The sequence below is a fragment of the Patiria miniata genome, unplaced genomic scaffold (assembly GCF_015706575.1).
Source record: "Patiria miniata isolate m_02_andy unplaced genomic scaffold, ASM1570657v1 HiC_scaffold_20, whole genome shotgun sequence".
NCBI classification, from domain to species: domain Eukaryota; kingdom Metazoa; phylum Echinodermata; class Asteroidea; order Valvatida; family Asterinidae; genus Patiria; species Patiria miniata.
In genome coordinates, this window is record NW_024037059.1 from 20,319,296 (window position 1) to 20,340,511 (window position 21,216).

The 21,216-nt window shown below is 40.9% G+C and overlaps 2 protein-coding genes across 2 annotated transcripts; one reads left to right on the forward strand and one right to left on the reverse strand.

The window, feature by feature from the left end:
- Nucleotides 1-3,969: 3,969 nt before the first annotated feature.
- LOC119728157 (transmembrane protein 53-like) lies at nt 3,970-5,907 on the reverse strand. Its single transcript, XM_038200236.1, has one exon. It carries the CDS (start codon nt 5,823-5,825, stop codon nt 4,953-4,955), a length of 873 nt encoding a protein of 290 aa, XP_038056164.1. The 5' UTR covers nt 5,826-5,907; the 3' UTR covers nt 3,970-4,952.
- Nucleotides 5,908-6,193: 286 nt separating this feature from the next.
- LOC119728479 (armadillo-like helical domain containing protein 1) lies at nt 6,194-18,980 on the forward strand. The gene is made up of 11 exons (XM_038200737.1): nt 6,194-6,401; nt 10,098-10,306; nt 11,031-11,099; nt 12,038-12,204; nt 13,335-13,531; nt 14,202-14,286; nt 14,958-15,077; nt 16,301-16,503; nt 17,171-17,248; nt 17,883-17,964; nt 18,188-18,980. The coding sequence occupies exons 2-11, from the start codon at nt 10,107-10,109 to the stop codon at nt 18,205-18,207; spliced, it is 1,221 nt and encodes a 406-aa protein (XP_038056665.1). The 5' UTR covers nt 6,194-6,401; nt 10,098-10,106; the 3' UTR covers nt 18,208-18,980.
- The last annotated feature ends 2,236 nt before the right edge of the window (nt 18,981-21,216 follow it).

Sequence of the window (21,216 nt, forward strand, 5' to 3'; positions counted from 1 at the left end):
TTTTCCCCTAGCCTCTTGTCGTACATCTTCTGTACTCATGTGTTTTTTCCCTCCTTACTCTTTGCTCTATTACAAAATGCGGTCAAGCCCAGAAGCAGACCTGAAAAGCTATATTTGTGCTTCGTCAGATTCGTTCTTGGGTCTCTCACTCTACACCAGCAAATGCACTTTTCTTAGTTTGGGGTCCAGGAGAATGTAAACTCTGGTCAGTATTAAAAAAAACCTGATTGATGGCCTGTCAACCATACTAAACAGAAACCTCTTTCATACGATGTTCCCATCAAAACTTATCGTGGAGGTTCTTCTGCCAAACCATCAGTCTGCTTCTGGGCTTACCAGGGTATATTCTGTGACCTTTGACCTTTCAATTTCTAATTCTATGTATATCTCTAAATGTTTACCTCTATCATGTGTGTGTCCTTTTTATTTCATTTGCCCTCTTTTTCCTCTTAGTTTTCTGGCCAGATTGGCTCCATTAATGCCCCTCAAGCTAATGGCAGTTTTCATCTTCAAACTTTTTCTCTTGCCGCCTTCTATCTTTTGCGGGGAAAAAAAACTCGGCTTCTGAAGTTTTGCTATATCACCGGCAAATAACTGGCACCTGCTTTCAACGATGGTTGTTTAAACTGAAATATTCAACTTTTTTTGTGAAATAGACAAATCAAAACTTGTAAACCCTCAAACAGGGTCACAAGTGAGGTCATGTTCCCTTTAGCATGACTAGGGAAATCATGGCTTTGACCAGTCAGCTGCCAGACTGTACATGTTAAAGGTGCTTCATTTTTAGCCTGACAGACTTGTATACAGGATTTAAATGGCCAATGAATTACAATGCTTCAACTGGCAATAGTTACAGTTTTGTTTCTTACCTTCTGATGGGGGGCACTACAAGGTAAAAATTGTATATTTTGTAGTTTGTCCTTGTATCATGTTTTCTTCATTCTGAATTTGCAAGCTTTGCGTCTAAGTTGATGTTTAATGCCTTGTCGTAAGGTGATTAGCATTTACGTATTGTACATTTTAATCGTACCAAATGACTACAGAAATGCGACATTCCCAAAAGTTGAGCTAAGTGATGAATTTTGTTTAAGGGTGAAAAAGAGTAACAAGTTCTACTTTTTTGCAAGATTTTATTTTTCCTTAAGCATCCCGTATTTCTGCTTTGGTTTACTGTTCATCTACGCTGTAGTCTGTATAACAAAAACATATGTCATTTATCTTTAATAATTATTCAAGAAATGTGTTGGTATTGTCACAAGTTTTGGGTTTTATTCGGAATTAAATTGCATTGATTCAAGTTCCCTCACCTGTCCTGTTTCAATTAACGTTGGACAAATGAATGCACAAATTATATTTGTTAATTGACAATGCTATTTTTTTCAACCCAATAACCAACTGTAAAGCCTTATAATGCAATCTCATTCCCAATAACTGTCAAAACTTCTGACGAGACCCACTTATTCTTGTGCACACTCCTTTAAGGTTATTCATACTTGCATGCTTTTTGTATAAAACACCTTTGAATCTTTCCTTAGTAAGCAAAACTTTATACCTGGCAATTTGTCATATTTCTCTGTGTTTCTACATATAGGCTGTTGATTATTACTATAAATGGATATATTCTCTGTATTATATACCATTCTTTATACTTTGTAGTGATTAGCGTGTAATATAAACCGGGTGTATAGCCGGAGTCTTGTTTTTCCTATTAACTTCAAAACTGATACGCCGGGATTATTTGACATTGGTTGAGGGGCTGTCAGTTACTGTGCTGGAGAAATTATTTGCACTGGAATTTACTGTAATCACTTTCAAATTTTGGTGGTGAGATTTACGCTCCAATTTTTGGCCTTTTTGTTTTTAGACGAGGGTCAGTCTTAAATCACTTTCAACCAAGTTGCAGTCACCAGCTTTTCAGTTCAAAACAGCAAAAGTTGGTACCATTGATTTCAAAGCGAATGACTAGTACATAATGTTGGAATGATAACAGACAATATTTTGCTAAAAAGCAGGCACGACCTGGATAACCGAAAGAAAAAAAGTTGATGCAAATAATTTCTCCTGCCAATGTGTTTTTATAGTGGACGGGACAGTTTGTTCCAGAGGTGGCCTGCCCTGTCCTCTAGCACAGTTTTTGGTTTTCATTGATTTCTATCTTTATTATTCTTCAGTAACAAAAGACTGTATTATACTACAGCATATCTTTCATTCCTTTTTTTAAATACTGTTTGACAACTGCTTATTTGTGTCTTCTAAGATCACCCCTTCTTTCTTTGAGAGACGAGCAATATCTCGTTCTCTTTAACAGGAAGGGGTGAACTTTTTACGTACGTGTGTACATTTTAGGGAAGGGCGTTTCTTCTCTCAATAGCTCTCCTAGAAAACAGCTTGATATTGTCAGGAACGGGAACAAAGATGTAACTCCTGGGTTCAACCTGTGAATAGTGACCAATACTGCTTGTACCAAGGGTCTACATTCAACGCATGCGGTGTATGAGTTTGAAACTTTCAACCTGCTTATACTGACCACTTCTTTTGTTTCTTCATGGGAATTCATCATCATTCATTGTTATTTTTTTCATGGGGCCGACAGCTTAGAAGTTGTGTGCTTGAGGGAGGAGGGGGGGGGGGGGACTGTTACAAATATCCAGCTTTGCCATACAATGGACCAGCACACATTTTTATTAAGGAAAATTGATTGTACTTGTACAAAATTTTACAACACCAAAATGATTTTGTAGCTTTGTACTTGTGAAAATTTTTCTACGGTCTGGCTTACAAAAAAAAGAAAGTATTTACAGGTTTAATAACAATATTTATTGTCAAATAATATTGTCCTACAAGCATGCTCTTGTGGGCAAGAAAAACATGTAACGTTTTGTTGAATTTTGTATGAGCTTTTGACTGAATGGGTTGACACTGTTTGGAGTGACTTGGATTGGACAGAGTAAACAGAAAAACAAATGTTCACATGTATGTAACATATTGAAGACAAGCAGATAAAAGAAAATAAAAAAAGTTTGGTTTTGTAACAAAAACAATTGTTCCATTTGTTTGTTTTGTACGTTTTGCAGGGACTGCAGTTTTTTAGTAAAGAAATTCAATTCTCTCTTTTCACACTCCACCATGGGTCATGCAGAGCCTCGATCTGGCAACTTTGCACAATAAAAATAGCCGGTTCAGTGATCTGAACCCCGACACGGGAATCACTGAATCGGCTATATTTATTGTGTAAAGTTGCCAGATCGAGGCTCAGCGTGCTCATGGCAAAGTGTGAAAAGAGCGAATGGGGAAGATTACTGTATACCCATACCCTCAATGTAACCAAGGGGGCCATTCAGGGGATGGGCCCCTGCTTGTGTACCCCTCTATAAATTGGACCCCAGGTATGCTACCCCCCCCCCCTCCAAAAACAATTAATCTAACCCATTGTCCGCCTTGCTTTCAATACATAAAGGAATGTAAAGTTCACTCTAGACCGAAGACCTTGATAGTCTATGGTATAGCCACTTACACACAAATGTCAATGATATTCACGAAGATTCAGCAATTATGCAAAACAAGACTGCATCTGGACCTCAAGATTCTGACCATTCAGAGGGTGCAGCGCCCTCTGTCGGGTCTTCGGTAACCTGTTGTATAAAAAAAAACATGGCAGCGAATTCAATTTGCTGCCATCAACAGCTGAAGCCAACTTTCTGCTCGAAATGACATCCCAATTTCTAATTTTGACTCTGATTTGGCTGGCCGGTGGGGTCGCATAAAATTTGCATGCTCTGATATATCAGACATTGGTAGTGAGGCTTGCACACGTGAACCTCTGATCCTTAATTAAATTAGATTAACAGCTTGATGGGGGAATAGTAACACCTATAAAATTAACAAAAAACAGGCAAAGCCATTGCATCAAGCACAACTTTTATAACATCATAACAACATTCAGAACAATAGCAAACAGTGAGACACAACAAATGTTTCTTGTGAATTTATATAAAAAGTGAAAACAAAAAATATATACATGCAAATTATTCTCTTCAAATGTAAAGAATGTTGACCGTTTGGATTTCAGATGCAAATTCTGAAGTTTGCTTCATATAGGCATAAACTTAAGTCAAAATTTTTTCAAAACTCTTTTCAGACCTAGTGAATTTAACAAGTATCATTGAAAACTAAATTAAACTTAGTTTTAAGTATACAGTTTTGCTACTTGTATTTTGAAATTTGTTGGGATTGATGTAACTTGTTCGATAAACATCCACACTGCGTGCAACCCTCAGGTATTATTGCAATAAAAATGTTAATGTTAAATTACTTTTATTTTAAATTAAAATATATATACACAATGCATTTTTGAAACATCAGGTTTTGTACTGGTATTAAACTAAAACTTACATGTAGTGGTGCTTCATTTAATTTGAACATATCAAATTGAACAACAAATTGCTCCAAACCCAAATATGGTCCTCATGAGACCATTTAACTTTTTTTTTTTTTTTTAAGGAGCAAAAATAATGACAAATTCGCATTTCAAAAATCTGATATCTTGACGTTCTGATTGCAACTGCAAGATGGTAGACCAGTTTAAATGTAAGCATCCTCTTTTGACTTTGTCAATAAAGCTTTATTGGCCTAGTTGTACCATGGAGGAATTTTATTCCTCCATGGTTGTACAAGGACTTCAGTGAGGCAGTTACAGCTTTTTTTTCATACCACAATTCCACAACACATTTATGCAAAATGCAGAAACACCAGAGTACTGATTCTGAGAAATTAATAAACATGCAGACATAGGCATGATAGGCAGATGATAAGTCGTGTTATGATTTAAACACTTGTAAGAGTGCATCACTCTGCTGACTGAATAAGACTGGGTCTTCGTCTTAAGTGTCTCATCACTTCATCGTCTGATTGTGATTATCTGCCACTACCGGGAACTAGGCCTATGTGAGAAGTCAATCTTCATCCACAAAATTCAGCAGGCAGCCTTGCACAAAATCTTTGCAGTTCTGAATGTACTCGTCAGGGTGAGCAAGGAGGAGGCGGCAGTGGGGCGCGGTCTCCCAGCACACTTGCTGAACCTCCACGTACTTCTTTCTGCGCGCCTCCACCACATCATCCACCTTTCTCCAATTGCAGACAGGGTCTTCTTTGGAGTAGAGAAACAGTTGTGGGTAGCGGGACGGGTCCGATTTCATGTCAGACATGAAGGACCGAAGGTCTTGGGGTATGTTCCACGACCAACTTGCCGGTACGAAGAAACTCAAGAGGGTCCCCAGGAGGAGCAGTAGTGTGTAGACGATACGCATGAACAATCCACTTGTCTTGTCTTGTCTGTTGCGCACTTTGATATGCGTCAACAGGTCGGTGTCACAAGGTGCGCTATCGAAGACGCACCCGCCCACTTTTATCGAAGCCAGTTCTCCTCCTTCGTATGCCGGGTTGTGCAGATACTGCGTGATATACCTGTAGAGAAAGCAGCCACCGTTGCTGAAAACGTGGAAGAACACCACGTTTTCCTCCAGCCCCAAGTCAAACACAAGTTCCAGGACTTTCCTTGCGACGACTTTCAACTTCGCGGGGCTTGGCATGAGAATGAGTTCGCGCGGCACCGTGTAGCGGACTGTGGTGAAACCGATCGAGTGGTAGATGGCACTGTACTTGCTGAGATGCCGGTCTTCGCAGCCCAACCAACCGAGTAAAATAACTACTGGTTCTTTGCGATCCGATAGAGCTGGGTTGTCGCTGTTTCCGTCCCCGCTTTCCGTGGAAATTGCGGTTGGGAAAGTGACATGATACTCCAAGTCTGGCACATCAAGGTCCGCCATTTTGCCGGTAACGTAAAAAATTTAGTCGCGAAAATATGTACAAAGTAGTTAGACTTTAGAATTCATCCAAGAAAATTTTCCCATAGCGTAATACCAACCTCGCAGTATTTTAATGGATGATTTCGGAGCCGTGGGTAAGGTATCAAGCCGGCTCCATTTCAAAATAGGGGTAAATATTTTTTTTAAAATGATAAATTTCGTATTAAGAGCGATTTAGGTTTGCTTTAATGCATGTATTTTTCTGTAATCATCCATATTTTCAAACTTTTTTGCCATTTGACAAGCAGTGACGAGAAATGATATTTCATAGAACAATTCATGCACAATTTGCCACCCCTATCACTATTAGAACTTAAACTAGCCACGCATATTGACCTACCGGAAGCAGAACCGTATGCTAGCAACATATCAACAACCGTGCGATTTTCTGCGTAGATTTGGATTCCATTTTTCGAAAACCCACGTTATGCCTGTGTTTTCCTCAGTAATTGATGTAGATTTCAACGTACTCATGAAGTCGTATCGACGGTAACCATATCTTCCTTTGTGTTGTTCTATTTTGCGGCATTTTGATCGGTAAGTGTGGCATATTTTAGCCCTGCTCAAAAAAGTTTTGGCCCGCGCTGCGCCGCTGTTGCTGTGCGCACTGTCATATGGCTGTGCCTGTGGGATGTGGCATGTGTGTGTGCGGCAAGCACAACCCAACTACATAGCACTGCATAGCGTGTTCATTGATTGGTGTTAGAAAATTCAGCACATTCACAGATGTTTTTATTCCTCCATGGTTTCACTTACTCCTAGAACTATGAGGCTCCACTACGTGGAGCCTCATAGTTCTAGGAGTAGGTTTCACTAAGACTAATTAGAAAGTAGAAAGAGCACAAGTAATCGATGCAGTTTGCGATTCTTGACGTTAATTGTTATATTTAGGCAGTGTATATTTTGCCGGAGACGGCAAACCTTTAGTAAACGTTAGTTTGCCGGATATGCACTGAACATGCGCAGTTACTGTTTTTTTGTACTTAAACATTTTCCGGTGACAAGTTTTAGTCTGGCTCCATGCCAAAATTATCGTTGTTACCTCGTATTCACAAGATGGGATTCAGACCATTTTATAATTTCAGACTTTATTTCCCTTTTAACAAAAATCCTCCAGAGCCACAAATCTGAAAAAGAAAATGTAATACTCTGCAAAAAGTGTTTGAGACATGTTAAAATAATAAAAGAAGAATATTCTTATTTATTTGGGGATGAGAAAAAAAAACTTAAAAATGTGGTGCGGTCGGAATCAAACGTGAGTCATCCCGCTTTCTAAAGCCTTTGCTTAACCATTACACCGAATGTGCTACACAACTTTTGGTGGGAATTTAACAGTGTTGGAGGTCTCGAGGCCGGCCTCGGCCTCGAGGCCGGCCTCGAGGCCGATTTTCATGGCCTTGGCCTCGGCCTTGGCCTCGGAGGTGCAAGGCCTCGGCCTTGGCCTCGGCCTCGGAGCCTTCCGGCCTCGGCGAATCGGTCGAGGCCGGCTCGAGGCCGCCCATTTTGATGTGTTTTCTATTCTAATTAATTTTACCGTATCAAACCCTCGAGATTCTGCCGTAGTGGGTTCCGTGAAACGAACGCATATACAATGTACGCAATGTACTGGAAATGGTTGCATTGAACGTACTCACGTACGTAGCATCTTCGCCTAGCCTGCGCTTCAGCTTTCTACGTGCGTGCAAACGTTATAACTGTTACCGCGTGCCTACGGAAGCCGGATAGTGCCAGTCCCTATTTTTTGCAAACACGTCAGAATTTTTTTGTACATCGCCGCCACTTAATATGCGGCGGCCGCAACTTAATATGTGGCGGCCGCAACTTATTATGTGGCGGCCGCAACTTATTATGTCGCGACCGCAACTTATTATGTCGCGGCCGCAACTTATTATGTGGCAGCCGCAACTTATTATGTGGCGGCCGCAACTTATTATGTCGCGGCCGCAACTTATTATGTGGCGGCCGCAACTTATTATGTGGCGGCCGCCACATAATAAGTTGCGGCCGCCACATAATAAGTTGCGGCCGCCACATATTAAGTTGCGGCCGCCACATAATAAGTTGCGGCCACCACATAATAAGTTGCGGCCGCCGCATTTTAAGTGGCGGCGATGTACAAAAAAATTCTGACGTGTTTGCAAAATATATATTCATCCCTTAGAGACCTGGCACTATCCGGCTTCCGTATGTGCCAGACTACATAAGTCTGGCACTAATCCCATCTGCGTACAATAACATGTGGTAGTAGACTAGTCTGGTTTGCAGTATTGTACAACATTTTCTCGTTTCGCCTCTGTACCCCGACCTTTAAAAATGATTTGCGGCAAGGAGTGGCAAGCTTAATTAATTTTTTTTATAGGCCACTGTTTCAGTAAAAGTCTGAACTTTCTGGGTACGATCGAGTGTACTAGTCCGTAACATTTTTTTTCATAAAGATATGATAAAAACAGTTACGATTTATCAAGTAGATTTTATTTTTACACAGTGATTTAAATGAAAGTTCCGGCTCACACGGTAATGTTTGGCGCAAATGGTCGATATGGAAAGCGCGATTTCAGAATTTGTTTTTCCATCCAAATGAATGCGAAGTTCTGAATGAATGTTTTAATAATAGGAATCAGTATTCCTCGTGGTACCAGGATACTTTTTTGTATTTTTAGAGCCATGTTGATACTTATTACATGTATAAGCACGGTTTGACATTGACTAATTTTGCGTGAGATATACGGCCAAAACCTCTGGACTCCCTACCTCTTGCCATGATCTTAAAATTCTTCGAAGCCATTGGATTCAAATCGAATGATCCGAGAATTCATGGTCATTTTGATGAACTGAGTGATATCATGCACGCATGTTCCGTGTTGTTTGGAGCGGGATTGGCCATTGCCAGACTTTTTGTGGTACCGCGGTATTAACAGTGATAATGCGTGGACACTTATCCCGTTGTGTGGAGCGGGATTGGAACTATGCTTTGCCCGTGCGTAATGGCGGGCCGTCTGGCATTGTCTGGTCGCAGGCGCGGTGTTTGCTCGGCGCGCGCCTGGATAGTGCGAAGGTCGGGGGGGGGGGGTCGAAACTTTTTGGTTATGAGTGGTAAAAACCTGATTCAAAAATCAAGTTGTTGTTTTTTTAATGGGGATTCCTATGATATTAAGCATTTTGATGTAAATCTTACAGAATAAAAACTCAAACTTTGGCCATTTAAATTGTTGTATCTCCAAAGGGCAAACACCTATGAGCCTGACTCAAACGCCATTGATTTTGTTGTGTAATTTGCTTTCAGTGATACAAAACTTGAGACTTCTTACCTAAACAAATAAAATTCGCCGGACTCCCTACAAGAGGAAACCCATTGCAAGCTGTAAATTTGTAAGCCAGGCACTCCAAAACTCAGTGAATTCAAATAAAAAGATGTTAAAACTCCAACATAATCTTAGCCTTGTTTTAGTGATTTATATTTTATTACATGTTTTGACAGCCGGCCTCGGCCTCGGCCTTGGCCTCGGAGGTGGTGGCCTCGGCCTTGGCCTTACGGTTGTGGCCTCGGCCTCGGCCTTGGCCTTGGCCTCGGAGGTTGTGGCCTCGGCCTTGGCCTCGGCCTCGGAGGTTGTGGCCTCGACTACAACACTGGAATTTAATACATGTTATAATTCAGCCCTATTTTAAAGAGTACAGCGCCCTCTGTTGATATGGATTGCCGTCGGCAAACCTTTAGTAATCGTTAGTTTGCCGTCATTACCTCCGGCAAAATATCCACTATCTTATATTTACGCCAAACTTGGTTATTCAACCTTATTATTACTAATATCAGGCATAACTTAGCATATTTCATCGTAATGCTCTTGATCACAATTGACCTATCACAGTAAAATCGCGGTAGAATCGCGGTAGAATCGTGAAATATTATCCAATTACAGGATATACAAATGGATATGGAACGCGCAACACCTGAGACAAACAAGCCTTTTAGCATACAAAAATTCCCATAGGGTTGTCTGAGGGGCGTGGCCAACTCGCCAACGGCGATAGGACAATTGTGTCATTGTCTTTGCAGATTTCCCAGTGGGCCAAAGCTCAGACAGCTGTAAGGAGGCGTAAGAGTAAGACTTATAATGACTTGATCACAACTGTGCCATTATCTTTGTAGGTTTCACAATGGCTAAAACTCAGGCAGCCATAAACAGTCATAAGACTTATGGTGACTTGATCACAACTTTGTCATTGTCTTTACAGATTTTCACAATGGCCAAAGCTCAGACGGCAATCAGCAGTGTCATGGCCATGCTCCAGGAATGGGACAAAGGTTCCACCTCGGTTCGTCTCAGGATCCTGAGTGACTTCATACACACCAGCAAGAACAAGACTGGGCCCGAGCTGGAAGCGGATTTCGCCCAGGCAGCCAGCTTGTTCCTGGCCCGGCTTACTGCTTGGATAAGACTGACGTATCCTTGGCTTTGGCTAAAACATTTTTTTTTTTCTTAATTGGCATTGGCTTTTGGTACGGAAATGTTTTGAGTTTAATATTTTGTGAATAACTTACACAGGTATGGCTTTACCCAGCACCCAATAGCCCTCTGTTTTTAGTTAATTTGGGGTTACTATTATTATACGAAGGTACATCCCAGACTAAGATAAAAGCAAAAGTCTAACTCGGGGCCCCATTTGCAGGGAAGTGCGTAACCAGTTTGCGTCGGAGGACGTGATAACACTCACTGGCTGTTTTTATACACAGGCACGGCTGGTGGGTTAAGATATCAAGATTGCCTCGACTCACATGCAGGTGACTGTCACAGTGACATCTTAACAATCGCTCATGCCTTTTGTACAGGCACACAAAGCTCATGAAGTCTGTGAAGACGGACTATGTGTTGATCTTGAAGTGGCCGTTGTTCACGGCCTAGTGTTTGACAATTTACTTGCCAGTGCACAGCTCAGAGTATTTAAACATATGAGGTTTCGGCAAGAAATATCGTACAAATACTGTTGAAATGACTCTTGCGAATCAGTATTTGTGGCGTGTTGCCAGTCTCCAAAATCTTAGTTGAGGGAGAAGACAAAGGGAGCCTGTCAGTCACTCCCCCTCCCCCTTCCCCCCCCCCCCCCCCCCCCCCTAATATGAACAAAATACATACATTTCAATATTTTCTTAACCGTGTCGTTGTTTAGCTACATGGTGGGAACATGCCTCAGCCAGCAGCTACAAGCACTGACGATATTTCTCTCTGCTTCAAGCGGGTGAGTTTGGCCATACTTGTCTTGCTGCCCCCTCCCCTAGCGCACACCCTGGAGTATTGAAATACATGAGGTTTCGGCAAGACATATTGTACAAGTACTGTTGGAATTACTCTTGCGAATCAGTAGTTGTGGCATTTGGCTGTATATCAGAAGTGGGCTGGAAAATTTGTAAAAGCTTTAAAAGCTTTTTTTAAGTTTCAACACTTTAACAGAAGTATAACAACCCAAATTGAAAGAAAGTTCACAATTCCAAAAGCCTTGGTTTCATATTCATAATTAGACAGTTTACCCATTCCTATTGGTCGAGAGCCTGTCACATGGCCGGTCTTAAACGGATGATAAAGACATGGCTGGCTGGTCTTAAACACTTTTACAGTGTCACATGAAATTTGGACTCCTGTGAAATCCAGTGCCTTTTACCGTTTTATTGGTTGAACATTCACAATCCTCACCTAGGCATGCGCAACACTACCAGTGAGTCAGTATTTCATAGTCCTAAATTCACAACGCACTCACCACAGCTGCATATGCGCGTCATCGCCGGTACCCGCCAATCTCCATAAAAGGAGTTGTTGACGTCTTACTCGTGAGTTGGACACTCCATTATATAGCTAGAGGGGTGTTTCGAAAAACAAAAAGTAAAATTGCTGAACAAAATTGTTGGAAAATGGAAAATTTAAATTTTTGACTTGTTTTGACTTTTGGACCGAAATGTTTAGATTTTTTTGACCGAGAAGGTATTTATGAACGGGAATAAATATTGCTTGGGAGGTATTAAACACTATGTTTAAGACTGGTTGCATGCTGATAATGACCCTCGGCTTCGCCTTGGGCAATTATCAACATTCCAGACTCCAACCAGTCTTAAATATAGTGTTTAACACCTCCCAAGCATACATTTAGTCCCTTAATAATAATACAAGCAATTTTATTGACAGGCACAAGTTCTTGGCAGAGTTCCTCGAGGTGGGCGGGGTCCTGACTGTCTTGGAGATACTAGGCTTGAAGCAGGCCAAGGAAGAGGATAAGACGCAGGCCTTGTATCTGCTCATGTGCATCGCTAATGCTGGACGCAAGTACAAGGAACTCATCTGTGAGAGTTACGGTATGTACATGTAGAAGCACACAGGGGCAAAGTTTTTGGGCTGTGGATACAGTTAAACTGAAAACAGCTTTAGTAAATACTCGGATGCAGAGTCTGAAAATGCTCAGTGTAACATTGTCGTTATGACCTTTGACATGGGGTCAACTTACTTAAATATTCCCTGCAGGAATAAATAACACAGTATTTCACTACAGAGGAAGCAGTATGGATACAGAACATAAAAACCAATACAATTTTAGAAGCTTTGCATGATATTAAGTCCAGTGCGGTCTCCTTCCCAAATTTTTTATTTTGACAAGTTTGACTTGCTTTCAAACTGTTAATTTTTGGCAAGATTTGAAAATGCGTATAATCGTCATTTCATGCTCACAGCACTAGCACATAAATTTTGTCCTTGCCGTGTTTGCACAAACTCCTTGCTTACGGGATGTACGCATTTGTGCAAGCCAAAAGTCCTAGAAATACCCGGTAAGCTTACTGTAACGTTGTGTGGTGTGGACTCCATACAGAAGTATCCCCTAGAGAGAGTAAGGTAGATGCTTTTGGTTTTTGAACATCACTGATACTCATGTAAAAAAAAAGGCATGCATTGAGACGGCCATGTGTGCTTGCGCACCAGTGTATGCACACAGCGAGTCGAGTACAGGCATCTCAAAAATGGTCATAAAGTTCAGTGCACTGTCCAAACATCCATAATCAGTTGGGTTTCTAAACTTAAATAAGTAGAGACGTGAAATATGCCACAGAAACGTGACTTCATACATAGCGTCTTGTCCGAACTCTTTGCTATCCACCACATTTGGCATACAAGTTGAAAGCCGAAATACGACAATAACACAAAATTGGCGTCAAAAAGGCATGGGCCAGTACTACAGCTTCTTGGCAGACTGCAGACACCAATCTAGTTGTGGCAAATGCCGTTATTTGGCATTTCCAAACAGACCACAAGAAGCTTGAAAGATGTACCATGCATATCGCATTCACAGTAATAATTGTTTGGACACATTGCCCTTGGCAACACATGACCTGGACAGGGTATGCCATAGCCACTTCTACAGCGTATTGAACCTTTAGTATTTGAATTTGATCTTTCAATTCCCGATCTTTCATTTCCTGATCTTTCAATCCAGGTATCCGAGCCGTGGCTGAGTGCCTGGCCCGGTCTAAGTCGGAAGAAACCCAGGAGTGTGCCCGTCACACGCTACAGACTCTGGCCCAGGGTAACCCCAAGTTTGAGAGCCAGGTCTACAAGGGACTGATAGCCCTATTGCCATCCAGCTCACCCAAAGCTCAGCAGATGGCCGCCCAGACGTTACGCATTGTACAGGTTAGTTGGCTTAGTGGAGCCCTTTTCTTCTGGAATGCATTGGTAAAGGCTTTTACTTTGGAACCAAATAAAAATGCTCCAAACTTGACTCAACCAAATTTTGCAGCAGAAAATGGAGCTGCGTTTAGCCAGAGGGTCTCAACTGAGGGGTCTACAAGAGTATTAATCTGAATTTTTCAGACAGCAGAGATAAACAACACCCCTCCCCCCCCCACTAGTCTCGGGATCAGACGTTCACGTGTGCAGAGCCTTACTACAAAAGTCTGATATATCCTAGCAGGCACATTTTATGCGACTCCCATGTGACAGCCAAACAGAGTCAGCTTGAGAAATTGTGATGCCGTTTTGAGCAGATTCTCGGCCTAAGCTTTTGATTGGTCAATTGGCTGCCATGTTTTTTAATACAACAGTGGGTTGCTGAAGACCCGTTAGAAGGTGCCCCCTGAATGGTCAGAATCTGGAGGTCAAGACGTGGTGTTGTTTTGCATAACTAATCGCCGAATCTGTGCGAATATCGTATACGCTTGTGTGCCGACTATTTCATGGACATCCCTCCCTCTAGGTACATGAAGGTACTGCCCCAGCATCTGTGCTTACTCAGTTGATACTTCAACCAAAACTTCTATGCAGTTTGGCCATTTATTATCAGAATATGTTATTTTGTTCTCAGAAAATTGTCCGTCAGGCGAATCCAAACATAGTTGAGCCTCTGGTGGAACTGCTGAAGTCGTATCATCTTGAGGTCCAGTTTGAAGGTAAGCTTTCCTCCAATCCTGACATGTCATTCTCAAATTGCCACTTCTGTGTTTCAGTATTTCACAGTAAAGACTTTTAGTAAAGGATTCAAGGCTTTCCTTGGTTGGCAAAGCGCAATATAAAGCATCGTTTACTCAGTCCTCTGGGACCTTGTGGGGGAAAAATCACAAGCGTGCTCAGGTGGGACTCTAACCCATAACCTTGTTAAAGCCACGAAGGATCATTCTCAATTACCCGGAAAGTTCTTGCCGATTTATAACAGAAACCTTACTCAAAGTAGAGACAGGACTGATATTAAATACCCTGTGGAATTGTTCAGCCTATAATGAGGTATGGTTCGGAAGAAAACAAACATTGAAAGTGGTTCCAAAATAGGTTGCCTGGTCGCACACTTTTTTACGTGCAGCAGTAGTGGAATCCAGTAACAAGACCCCCAAAGACCCCCATTTTCTCTGTTTTCTCAAAATGTATGACATCCACTGAGTGAACAAGTCAACAGGTTAGCTGTTGTGCACCCTATTTAAAAATGTGAGGGCTTTTGATGCGTCTAACCAAAAAAAAACCCAAAAAGCAAACAATCCCATGTACATGTATCTGTACCTTTAAGTCCTTTCTTTGCATTAAGACTTTATTAATGAATTGTCACCGTTTCTCCTGTCTTGGTTTCTAGCAATCGAACTGATCAAAGACCTGATGTCCTATGATGTTCAGGAGCAGTTGCTCATTAGTCTCGTGGCGGCCTTGGTTCCAGTGAAGGACAAACACATGAAGAGACCAGAGATCTTAGATGGTAAGGGATAGGGGCGTGTGTGTACGGGAAGTGTGGGAACCAAATATCCAAAAATCATTATGGGAGTTATCCGCATATCCGGTTGGATTGTTTTGTTAATAAAAACAGTATACACTGTTTAAATAATCCACTTTGGTTTGTGGCCAATTAAAGACATGTTCTTGTTCCTTGTGATATTTGGAATGTTTTTATGACAAAGTTCATTTTAACTGGCTGTATTTTTGGCAAGTGGGGGTAATGTGACGACATCAATTTTTTGTAATTTGTAAACACAAACTTGAGTTCAAGTTTAGTCATGGATGTCGACGTGTTTCTAATATTCACAAATTGTTACAATAGTTGATTATTTCCTTTTTATTTATTTATTTCTGGTAATGAAACCAAGTATTCCTCAAAAGCTCCCTAGGCACTGTAGCTCACATGTCTGAAGAAACCTGTATAGAGAAGACAATGAGAAGAAATTACAGTTTTAGATGTGGGAGGAAAACCCCAGAAGAATATTCTGGGGGAAAGCCCATGGAATCAGGTAGGGACTGAAAACCCAACCGACATGTGGACCAGGGGAGGAATCGAACCCCGGGCCATAGCGGGCGAGGAAAGTAACCACTGCCCAAACTTGACTCCCCAAGATTGCAGTTAAATTGCTGAATTAGAAAATTTGCATCAAGGAACATCAATGCATCAATGCCCTCATTCACGCCATGTGCTGAAAACATGACCCGTAGCTTGTCACATGAGACTGAATAAGTTATGATGACTTGCAGGGGCTTACCTACAACTCTGGCTTGCACCTCTTTCTTATCTTAGGCCCAAAAAAAAAAGTCTCCGGTTTCTGGTATGGAGCTTGCCCAAAAAGTGGTGCGGCGACGCGGCTTTTTTTTTTTTACCTGATTTTTTTGCTTCAAATGTCGGCTGATGACTGCAAATGGTGCCCGACTTAACTTAGTGCAAATATATGGGAGTCCAGAGAGGCCACGTTAAAATTGTGCAGCAGCAAGATTCCAGTCAAACCAGTGAGTTTGGCTGTTTTGAGACATCATCTTTCATTGAAAAAAAAACTTTTTCATTTTGCCAACGCACATGGCTACGGCGACGCGCGCGCGTACCAGAAACCGGAGACTTTTTTTTTTTGGCCTCATCAATGTTATTCTTTATGTTTTAAACATAAACTTAGCATGAAGATGATTATATTATTGTATGCATATTTGATATTCCACCGTCAGATCCGAACATCCCCGAGCTAAAGCGCCCCCTACCGGTGTACGTCCAGCAGGCCGCAGCTGCGAAAGTCATTGGCATTCTGGTCCGCGAAATGCGAGACATTGCAGAGAAGCTCATACAGAAGCGATGCGTGCATAATCTGATGGTTGCTATGGGTAATGAGGACCATGCCGATAGCCAACGGCAAGCCAGTATCACTCTAGAAGTAAGGAGATTTTAACAATAGTGACCCAACGACGCACAATTCGCCAGCTGGACCCAGAGCCAGAACAGACTGGACAACGGCCTCAAAACCGACGATGATGATGATGATATTAATTGTACTTCTATTGTTCATGCCCCTCCTGCTATGTTTCATTAGTTGCACCTTCTGGAGTTGTTCTTTTGTAGCGCATTATAAATGCTTGTATTATTATATGTGTAAAGGTACCATTAAGGAGACACGTTATCGTAATTTCTTCGCACGATGGGAGACATCGGTCATTAGGGAGACATTTTCATGTGTCTCCTTAATGTCACAGCCCCCCTTTAGAGGCAAAATTTTGCTGTCGCAATTAGAATATTTGTTACTCGTGGTCTAATTAGTAAACATACCGAAATTTGTGGAAAAAGGACAAGGGAATATTGGGTTAGGGCACATTGAAGTTTGAAAAATTTTGTGCACAAGTCTATGGGAATGTCTCCCAAATGTCCAATCCAGGGTAATGTATTATTATTATTAGGGAATGTTTTTGACTAGTCCGCAACTGTATTTTCTCACATTTGGCAAGCGGACTACCGCTAAGGTCAAACCCAGTGTCCAGAGGGAAATTGTTGCTTATCTAATACATTTTTTTGTTTCTTAATGATTTTTTTATTTTGTATTATTATAGTATTTGGCCAGCACTTTTCCGATTGTTGATGAGAACATCAGGGAGGCCATGGGTGACATACTCTATCAGCTGCGCATGGTAAGATGAAACCAGACCCCCAACACTGCGCTGGTTTTGTACTGTGCCTTCAATCCAGGGGCGTATTCCAATCCCTGTTCGAGAACGAGAACAGGGTTTCGAGTGGCGAGAACCAACACGCGAACGGTGTTCGCGAAGAGGATTTTCACTCGTCAAGAACAAAGATGGCAGTCTTAGGCCCCTACTGCAACTTGCATTAATGTTAGTGCATACAATTGAAAGCACTCATTCAATACAGGAGCAGTATATACTATTAATGATAAAAAATGAAATTGTACGTGATCATAGAGTGGGCTTGTCTTTGCCCATTTTTAAAGCTGTTCTGGGGTTTACTTAATTTTCGTAAGATCCTCAGGTACCCCTTTCTTTGCATTCGGCATTTTAATATGGTGGCTGCCATCTTGAACTTTTGCCCAGCTGGACTCCGCATGCAGGCAGCCACGCCCCTTAGACAACCCTATGGAGTTTTTGTACACTAAATTTTGTTTGTCTCAGATTTTGCGCGTTCCGCGTCCATTTGTATATCCTGAAATTGGACAATATTTCGCAAGCTGCGTTGACGCGATTCTCACACGATTGTCAATTGTACACAGCTTTTTTGTCATATCTCCATTTTGTTTGTTTGTTGGTGCAGTCCAACCCAGAGATGCTGTACATGAATATGAATGCTGTCCAGGCAGATGTTCTCCGCTCCAATAAGGTCAACATCCCAGGAAGTAAGTTGAGACAAAGTTCTGACATTTAATCATTAGACCTACCAATTTCTTCTCTTTTTCATGCAAACCATTAAAGATGGATGTCTTAATGCATCGAGAATGTTTTTTTTTTTTTTTGTGATTTGCATGTTTGAAGGTTTTGACTTTTAAAGTCTTCTGCTGCAATGATAACATTGTACATGTATCACATTTGTTCTTCCCTTTGTTTTAATTTATTTTACAGTTGTGGAGGGAATGGAATGAAACTGCTTCAGTCTTGATGTACCTTGTCAAAATGTCAACACCAGCAAGCATAAGTACTTCTTTTTCCCCATTGTAAATTTGTGTAAATAACAACTTTCATAGTGGCTTATGTACATACTTGTGTTTTCAGTTTTATATTCTGGAATTTATCCTACCACATTCCACATAGGACTGCATCCCAGTAAATTATTTTTTTAAACGCCAGCCATTAATGCACCAACTTGGAACAACAAAATATAAAAAATGTGCATCAACACGTTGGATAATACTATTAATACATATTTATTGAAAAATTGGTACACATTTCTGCTTTAAGAAGACCACCGTACCCTAGTACAAATTTCCAGTTCTAACTTTAGTTAGGCTATATTTGTGGCCTTTTTTTCTCTCTATACAGTATCCAGTTTAAATGAAGTTTTGTAAAACTCTTGTTCTGATATGTGGTTGGTCCTGTGAAAAAAAAATGTGATATTTTACGTGTAGTAACTTTCACACAGTTATGAACATAATTGTATTCATTAAAAGGTTTGAAATTTACAAATATTTGTCTTTTGTAACTTGACAGTGGCTTCCCTCCAATATACTTCTTTTGGGGAGGGGTGCTTTTTTTGGGGGGGGGGGGGGGAATTTGTTGGTACTATTTTGGGTCATATTTGATTGGTCAAAATTTCACTTTTCTTGGAAATAACAGCACACCAGGTGCCATGATGGCACAGGATGCTAATTGAGACTCTCATTGACTTACAGTAAAGGTATTTCACGTTATTTTGGTAGTTTTGTTTTGTGATGTTTGCAAATGTTGTTTACTGTTCCTCATAAATATTCCTCAGGCAACGAGGGCATTTCATTGGTCCATTCCAGCAACCCAACCGTATGAAAGTTTTCACTATCACCCTGCGTCTTCGTACGCGCGCGTGACGCGCAAAAACCAGGGAGGTACTATCACACACCTGGGTCGCAGTATTTGTTCCAGTACTGTGTTATCTCTTTACCAATGACGCATGTGCTTTACATGCGTACCATGGAGAACACCAGTGAGGACAGTTGCATGTGCCAGTCTATTACGGCATACATCAAAATGGCGACCGGTGGTGTTCGCTTTGCGATTTTAACCGAGGAGGAAGTGGGTGAAATTTTGCACAATAAAAATAAATGCAGTGTTTTGCATGAATGTTAAAGTTATTAAATGACACAAAATTCACTTCCTACGGTCTCCTTAAATTAAAATAATGTTTCATTGTATCCAAATACTGCACGATTAAAAACATGGTGGAATGGACGAATGAAATACCACAGCTGCCTAACGAATATTTATGAGGTAGAGTAAAACAAATACAACATGTTTTTGCGGGGAAATAGTGAAAACAAATCACCCCTCGGTGTTGGATGCTTGGGACTATCCCCCTCGGCTTCGCCTCAGGAGATGGTCCCAATCATCCAACACCTCGGGGTCATTAGTTTTCACCATTTCCCGACAAACTATGTGTATTTGTATAATATTACCTTTAAGTTCCTCATTTTTGACCCTATCTCTCCTTGACACATCCCAATCATTACCCTCCCCATTGCTCTTTCGATATAGCTCATGTAAAAATAACTCCAACTTTGTGGCGCCGAACATGATGCAATAGTTGTGTGATCACACAATTGCCTTTTTTTTTGTTACAAAGTGCAGGGAAAAAATACAATGTAAAATTGATAAGAGTGCTGTTGAACATTCCCTGGGTTTTTAACAATAGAACTTCACCTGATGATAAGGGAGATAGAACTCTCCAATTTAGGATCGGATATCAAAACATCAAATTGGAAACTGATATGGTCGAATGTTTGATAGTCCAACAATTTGGGACTCTCAAAACTATAGTTGAATGTTTTGCAAAACAAGAAAATAGACTCGCGTAAGAAACAACCAGTCCAACACTTCTCGAGTACTGCAAGAGCAGAGTATGTCATTAAACTAAAATTCTGGTACTTCATTCCTGTTACTAGACAGTTTCTACACAAGTGATGCTACCAGATGACTGAAGTCTCTGTCTTTTGACAAATGTGGACGTGTATGCAAGTCTAGTCTTTAGTTTCAAATTTGAATCACTTGATTTAATACTTGCCTGCTGCAAAATTTTGATGAAAAACTCCTTTTAAGCTGGATTGAAACCGCAACTTTTGTCTTGTATTACTGAGGACCTCATATTTGTCTTATGGAATATTTGTAAAATTTTACTCCTTTAACAACGAGTTACTAAATTCCTCCAAAACAGTTTTGCATGTTTTTCTGCACTCGGGGTTTCAGTCTTAAGTTTGCAATATGCTATCAGCTACAAACGTAACAAACGCGTACAGAAAATACTGCCTTCATTATTATATTTTTCTCGAAGTTTAGCACTAATCGTAAGAAATTTTGTTTGGCATTTATCAATTACAGTAATGTGTGCTTAGTGCTTACAAAGCTCTTTCCCAGCTACGGTCTGATGTCATCCTCCGTTTGTTTTACAGATATTTTCATAGTCATTGCTCTACTCGTCTTTCCAATTTGGTTCATCCAATTCAGTGTTTTATAGATAAACTCGGCTTCTCATCCATATACTGCTTCTATAACTAGATGTTGAACAAAAGCATATTGCAGTACCTTTTCCCCACGTGCTACATTTCTTTGTAATTCCTTGCCTGGTGCTTGTTTCCCTCCAGCCTATGATCTGTCCTGTTTCAAGAGGAATGTTAATCCCTATACCTTCAGTTTTCCCAAGTACTTGGACCTACTCTTCTTTTTATATCTCTTGTATTTAACCCCTGTACATTGAGTAGTTTTTTAGCATTAGGCCTAAGGGCAAATACTACATAAAAAGCGCCGATGTTAAAACTTGAGGTGCAAGCCACATCGTTTCTACTCGGTTTGAAACAAAGGAAAACTTTGAACCATACTTCTAAGCAATATTTTAATCATTAGGTTTTCTATATTGGGATAAAAGTACAACCAACACGCCACACACGAGGTACAATAGCTGTGAGTTA